The sequence below is a fragment of the Lolium perenne genome, chromosome 7 (genome assembly GCF_019359855.2).
Source record: "Lolium perenne isolate Kyuss_39 chromosome 7, Kyuss_2.0, whole genome shotgun sequence".
Taxonomy (NCBI): Eukaryota; Viridiplantae; Streptophyta; class Magnoliopsida; order Poales; family Poaceae; genus Lolium; species Lolium perenne.
This window is the reverse complement of record NC_067250.2, coordinates 230,253,199-230,260,292: the sequence shown is the minus strand read 5'-3', so window position 1 is coordinate 230,260,292 and position 7,094 is coordinate 230,253,199. Positions and strand designations below refer to the sequence as shown.

At 48.8% G+C, this 7,094-nt stretch overlaps 1 protein-coding gene across 1 annotated transcript; it reads left to right on the top strand.

Annotated features, from left to right (window-relative positions):
* The first annotated feature begins 713 nt into the window (after positions 1-713).
* LOC139833864 (uncharacterized) lies at positions 714-3,822 on the top strand. The gene is made up of 4 exons (XM_071824224.1): positions 714-2,467; positions 2,846-3,260; positions 3,432-3,692; positions 3,772-3,822. Exons 1-4 carry the CDS (start codon positions 714-716, stop codon positions 3,820-3,822), a joined length of 2,481 nt encoding a protein of 826 aa, XP_071680325.1.
* The last annotated feature ends 3,272 nt before the right edge of the window (positions 3,823-7,094 follow it).

Here is a 7,094-nt window from a genome sequence, read left to right as displayed (position 1 = left end):
TTTTGGGATCGTGACATTGTATGCATAACAGGAGTTTCGGACTGGTAAGTCCGGGGCCCCACAGAGCTGGTATCAGAGCCATCCTGACTGTAGGAGATCTTAGTTAGCATGAGCGTTAGTTAGGAAAATACTACTTTGGTAAAATTATTTACTAAACCTATTTTCCTAATACTAGAAGTTTAGCTTCTACATTTCTTACCCTTTCGAAAACTTCTAAGTCTTACCTCTCTGATTTCTCACGACTTTGAAAGTTCTTATTCTACTATCTCATCCTCTTCCAAATTTATATATCTGGCGATGTTCCCCGACTCAGACTCACCGGACTCGAGGTATTGAAGAAATGACAAGCTCAGTTGATCCGAATAGGATACCCCCAAATATTAGGTGTCCCTTGAAACTAGTCCTATGCGCGATCCATGCAGTTGATGTAGTTTCCGAAGTGTGAGCTTGATTGCTTGGATGTGATTGTTGTGTGATGCTATTTTGTGCCTTCGGCACCCCTGCCAAGATATGTTTTCGTTTTCGCCTACTTTTGCATTGTTTGATTCTGTTTTAAAAACTATTGTTTTACCAAACCCTCCCCTTTTAAGTGGCTGCCCATATCCTTGTTTCCTCATTAATATCTGAATCCACCATTCTTCAGGATGGGTGACACCCGTAGAGGAAGCGCCAGCGGATCAGACCAAAACCCCCCTCCACCTCCGGACCCAACCATGGCGCAACTTCAGCGCCTTATGATGGAAGACCGTGAGGCAGCCCGTGCGGAGCGCCAAGCTAACCTTGCTACCCTTCAGCACCTCACTCAGCTTGCTACCGGAAATGCCAACAACAATAATGGCGGGAACGGAAATGGAGACCCCCGCTCTAAGCTGAAGGATTTCCAAAGCACGAACCCTCCTGTTTTCGCCAAGTGCACTGAACCCCTCAACGCTGATGATTGGCTTCGCACTATTGAGAACAACCTGGAGGTCTCCGGAGTCGGCAATGATGAGAAGGTGTTGTTCGCCACACACTTTCTTTCTGGACCTGCACGCACTTGGTGGGAAAATGTCAAGGCTATTCAAGCTGAAGGACACGTCATCAACTGGGAAGAATTCAAGGCCATGTTCCGCAAGACGCATATCCCCTCTGGACTGATCAAGATCATGAAGGACAAGTTCATGAACCTTAGGCAAGGAAGTATGTCTGTAGTGGAGTACAGAGACAAGTTCACCACTCTGTCTAGGTATGCTCCTGAGGACACCAACGCCGAAGAGAAGAAGAAGGATCGCTTTCTGAATGGTCTGCACGATGAGCTGCAAAGTATCCTGGTAGCTGTGCCATACCCAGATCTTGAGTCGTTGGTAGATGCCTCTATCCTGGTTGAGAGCAAGCGCAAGAATGCAATTGAGAACCGCAAGCGCAAGGCAATGATGTTGCAGGGCAGCTCCAGCCCTCAGCAATCCCGCAGTCTGCCCCCACCTAGGCCAGCACCCCAGCAACAGTGGACCCCTCCCCCTGCACCACGTCTCAATAGCCTCAACCAAAATCCCAACTACAACCGCCAGAACAACACTGTCCGCAAACCCCCCTATGGATGCTACGCCTGCGGACACCCGGATCATTACTCTAATGAGTGCCCCAACAAAGTGACTTCCGGACAGCGCCCCAATGCGCCCAAGCCAAATCAAGGAAAATCTCGCACTGCTTCTGGAAGGAACCAGAACCATATAAAACCAGCTGGACCACCTAGAGGACACCTGAACCATGTCAACGCTGAAGAAGCTCAAGAAGCTCCAGATATTGTTCTGGGTACGTTCCTTGTCAACTCAGTACCCTCAACAGTTCTGTTTGATTCCGGAGCCTCACATTCCTTCGTTACCAAGCCTTTTGTGAGAAAAGGAGGTTTAACCCCCACCCCCGTGAAGCGACCTATGTTAGTCCAAATCCCTGGATCCACCAGCAAAACCCAAAGTTCATGCAAGGAGGTTCCCATAGAAATTCAGGGAAAGCGTTTTCACGCGGATCTGATCGTATTAGGAGAGCAAGGCTTAGAGGTTATCCTCGGAATGAATTGGATGGTGAAGTATAAGGGACACATAGATTGTGTTCGCCGAGCTATAACCCTGACGGCTGAGGACGGTGAAGTAGTTGAGCATGTAGCCACCATGCCATCATCGAAGTCCCTATGCAAGAAGAGTGTCGCCAGTCCAACCTTGCATGAAGTACCCATAGCTTGTGAGTACCCTGATGTTTTCCCCGATGAGTTACCCGGTATGCCCCCTGATCGGGATATTGAGTTTATCATTGAGCTAGTTCCCGGAACTGCCCCCATCGCTCAGCGACCCTACCGGATGAACCCTCAAGAATTGGTTGAGTTGAAGAAGCAGTTAGATGACATGTTGAGGAAAGGGTTGATTCGCCCGAGCGCATCGCCCTGGGGATCTCCCGTTATCTTTGTGGATAAGCGGGACGGGACTGTCCGCCTGTGCGTGGATTACCGAAAACTGAATGAGGTCACCATCAAGAACAAATACCCCCTCCCGAAGATTGAAGACCTGTTTGACCAGATGAATGGAGCCCGAGTTTTCTCCAAAATTGATCTCCGAACTGGTTATCACCAACTTAAGGTTCGAGAGTTAGACATTCCGAAGACTGCCTTCACCACACGGTATGGACTTTTTGAATATACTGTAATGTCCTTTGGACTAACCAATGCCCCCGCCTACTTCATGAATCTCATGAACAAGGTGTTCATGAAGTACCTCAACAAGTTCGTTGTGGTTTTCATCGACGATATTCTGATCTACTCCAAGAATGAAGAAGAGCATGTTGAACATCTGCGGATTGTTTTGGGAACTCTCAGAGATCATCAGCTTTACGCCAAGTTTAGTAAATGCGAATTTTGGCTGAAAGAGGTAGGATTCCTTGGTCATGTCATTTCTGCCGGAGGAGTGTCAGTCGACCCGTCCAAAATTCAGTCTATCCTGGAGAAGAAAGCCCCTACCAATCAAACCGAAGTCCGCGCCTTTCTAGGATTGGCAGGTTATTATCGCAAGTTCGTTGAGGGATTCTCCAGCATTGCGAGACCCTTAACGCAACTATTGAAGAAGGATAAGAAGTTTGAATGGACCGACAAATGTGAGGCCAGTTTTCAGGAACTCAAGAAGCGATTAGTTACAGCCCCTATCTTGACCATGCCTGATATCACAAAGGATTTTGATGTATACTGTGATGCATCGAAACTTGGTTTGGGAAGTGTGCTGATGCAAGAAGGCAAGGTGATAGCCTATTTGTCAAGACAACTTCGACCGCACGAGATGAATTACCCCACTCATGACTTAGAGCTTGCTGCGGTAGTTCACGCCCTGAAGACCTGGCGTCATTATTTAGTTGGGAATCGCTACGAGATCTACACCGACCACAAGAGTCTGAAGTACATCTTCACTCAGCGGGAGCTGAATATGAGGCAGAACAGATGGATGGAACTTATCAAGGACTACGATCTCGGTATTCATTATCATCCCGGCAAAGCCAATGTCGTAGCTGATGCCCTTAGTCGAGAGCCGTGTTCGCTGAACGCCCTGATCAAGATTGCTCAACCCAAGCTGTATGAAGAACTTGAGGAGTTCGGCCTCGAGTTGGTTAGCCATGGTTTCCTGGCACATCTTGAGCTGAAGCCTACTTTGTTCGATCAGATCAAGGAAGCTCAGGTGGGACATGAAAGTATTGAAGGAATCAAGCGTAGGAAGGATAGGGAAGAAGTTCCTGGTTTCACAATTGATGCCACAGGAGTTTTGTGGTACAACAGACGTCTATGTGTACCCAATATTGAAGACCTGAAGCAACTCATCATGAAGGAAGCCCACGACACCCCTACTCAATCCACCCCGGAGGAACCAAGATGTATCAAGACCTGAAGAAACAATTCTGGTGGCACGGGATGAAGCGCGAGATCGCCTTTTTCATTGCTCGCTGCGACGTGTGCCAGAAAGTGAAGGCTGAACATCAACGACCAGCGGGACTACTCCAACCCCTCAAAGTTCCTGAGTGGAAATGGGAAGAAGTTGGAATGGATTTCATTACTGGACTTCCTAAATCTCAGCGTGGTCATGACTCCATCTGGGTTATTGTCGATCGACTCACCAAGGTTGCTCACTTCATTCCAGTCAAGACTACCTACCGCGGTACCCGCTTGGCTGATCTTTATATGTCCCGAATCGTGAGTCTTCACGGAGTTCCGAAGAGGATCGTCTCTGATCGAGGTACCCAGTTCACCTCAAAATTTTGGGAAAGCCTGCATGAAGCTTTAGGAACCAGGCTATCATTTAGCACTGCCTATCACCCGCAGACCGGTGGCCAAACGGAAAGAGTGAATCAGATTCTCGAAGATATGCTTCGTGCTTGTGTCCTTGCCTATGGAGCAAAATGGGAAGATTGTCTACCCTTCGCGGAATTCTCTTACAACAATAGCTACCAAGCTAGTCTTCAGAAGGCCCCCTTCGAAGCCCTATATGGTCGACATTGTCAAACCCCTCTCAACTGGTCCGAGATCGGAGATAGCCAAGTTTTTGGACCTGACCATCTTCGCGAAGCTGAAGAACAAGTCCAACTGATCCAAGATCGCCTCAAAGCCGCTCAATCCCGCCAGAAGAGTTATGTTGATTCCAAGCGTCGCGATTTGACCTTCAAGGTTGGGGATCATGCCTATCTTCGCGTCACTCCCCTCAAGGGAATGCAGAGATTTCACGTCAAAGGGAAGCTTGCCCAAGATATATTGGGCCCTTCAAGGTTCTCGCTCGTCGAGGTGAAGTATCTTATCAACTAGAACTGCCTGCTGAATTAGCGGATTTCCATGATGTGTTCCATATCTCCCTCCTTCGACGATGCCTCCAAGTACCTGACAAGCCCGAGACATTCAAGAACATTGATTATCGCACCCTCGACCTCAACACTGACTTGACTTATCGAGAAGTACCCCTTCGGATTCTAGAAGAAGCTATTCGTCTCACCCGAAGAAGGAAGATTAAGTTTTGTAAGGTTCAATGGAGTAATCACTCAGAAGAAGAAGCCACTTGGGAACGAGAGGATCAACTTCGAAAGGACTTCCCCGCACTCTTCAGTTCTGAGCCACCGAACGAGAGATTCATTTTAAGGGGGGAAGGTTTGTAACAACCCAACTTTTGTTCCTTGGTTTAAAATTTTGAAATGCAAAATTTAGGGCCAACAAAAACTTTTTCTATCTTCAAGCTTTGCATGCATATAGTTGATCTTGCATTAATTGTAGGATGTGTGTGGTTGTTACTTGTGAAAATTAAATTGTGTGTCAATCACTAAAAACTCTAAAACCCTTTCTACATGTGAAACTTCTTTATTTCTGGTTTGAATTAAATTAACCGTGACACAAACCCTTGGAACATTTCACCTCTCTCTATTTACTTGAGTGATCACATTTTTCTTTCTCACAAAACCCTAGGACTTAAACCTCTAATGCTTAGATGGATCTTCTGAGATCAACTTCTAGTCACTTTTGTGTGTGACTTTTCTCTCTCAGTTCTCACACCAAATTTGATTACAAAATTTCTCTAGCCATGTGCTAATAAACTCATTTCATTTTCATCATTTTCTTGAACTATATCACTTCATTTTGGTCGTGACGAAAATCCCAAAATGTGTCTTTGAGCAAGTTTGGTCGCGTAGACCATGTGCTATCTAACTTGTCCCTCCCACTTATTCTCCCTTTTCTTTTTAGACATTATTTTTCCTCTCATTTTTCCCTCACTCTCCTCACCCATGCATACTTGGTGAGCCAAATTGGCTTGCTAAATAAAATTTGGCCGGCCATGCCCTCCTCCCTTCTCATTTCTCTCTCTTGTCTTGTTCCACTTTGGAAATGTGTGAGCTGGCCATGTCAAGTAATTCATGCATGTGTGTGTGCTCCCAAATCCCTTCTTTCCCTCTCTCTTGTATTTTTCTCTTGCACTCCAATTTCCTCACATCAGCCATCTTGCCTAATTACCTTGTCCACTTGTGTTTACCCATTTCTCACTCCATCCTCCAAACCCCTTGCATATGGACTGCATCTCGACCCATTTCTCCTCTCTCTCAACACTCTCACACCCCACACTACTACTCACATGTGTGTGCCAGCCTCTTGTCATCTTGTGTGTGAGAGAGAAGGGGAGAAAGAGATGTGGCCGGGCCTTGGTGGACACACGCTGCCTTGAGGCAAGCTTCCACCCAGATCAGACAAGTCCTGGCACTCATGCACCCCTATACCTCCCTCCTGTCTCTCCTCTGTCAGCCTATATCGCCACCTTCAGTCACCTCCCGCCTGTGGTCACCCACATGAGGACAAACGCTCCCTCTTCCCTCTGCTGCTAGTGCCCGCGATTCCAGCGTGTCATCGAAGCTCGCTGCACTCCTCTGACCCTCCTAGATAACTCCGTTGCCACCCTTTCCTACTCCCGTCGCTGGCAACGCCCTGGTGACCACCAGTAGTCACCGTGCACGTCTGCACGGGCACGGCCACGGTGGCCACCCCAACCGCTTGCGCTGGTGAACCTGGGCGTCGAAGCTAGCATGCCAAGGAGTCACGCGCCCCGGGAACCAGCTCGCCGCCGCTCTCTCCCATCACCTCGCACGCCACCGTCGTCGACGTGTCCAGTCATTCTGTCGAGCGACTCGCTGGCGGTCACTCCGCGCGTCTGCCTCTCTCTTTTGGTCGCTGCCACACGACGCACTCGTGCTGGCGACGCTAAGATAACTCCAAGACGACCACCACGGACCACGACGCGTAGCAGCACCGCCCCTCTCCGCCAGTAACACGCTTCCACTCTTCTTCTCGTCGTGCACGCGCCGAGTCCTCCATGCGCCCGTCTGCCCCTATTTAGCACCCAGGCCTCGTCTATGTTCCCCCTTCGCACCAGCCACATCGCCCCACTCCGCTGGTCACACCCGAGGGCAGAGAGAGGCTCAACCTCTCCCTGTTCATCGAGGACACCGGCGGTAACCGCCGCGTCGCGGTGAAGGTTGCCGTCGCCTCCGACCACCATTCCCCTCCATTTCTGTTTCCCTGGAGGCTCCTATCCCCTCTCTATCCGATGCGCGTCCTC

Bases quoted from the DNA above. Each gene is read 5' to 3' on its own strand.
- LOC139833864 (XM_071824224.1), top strand. From the start codon at position 714: ATGGCGCAACTTCAGCGCCTTATGATGGAAGACCGTGAGGCAGCCCGT. The intron at 3,261-3,431 runs GTGATAGCCTAT...ATCTTCACTCAG, and splicing joins TGCTGATGCAAGAAGGCAAG to CGGGAGCTGAATATGAGGCA. The intron at 3,693-3,771 runs GTGGGACATGAA...TTGATGCCACAG, and splicing joins ATCAGATCAAGGAAGCTCAG to GAGTTTTGTGGTACAACAGA.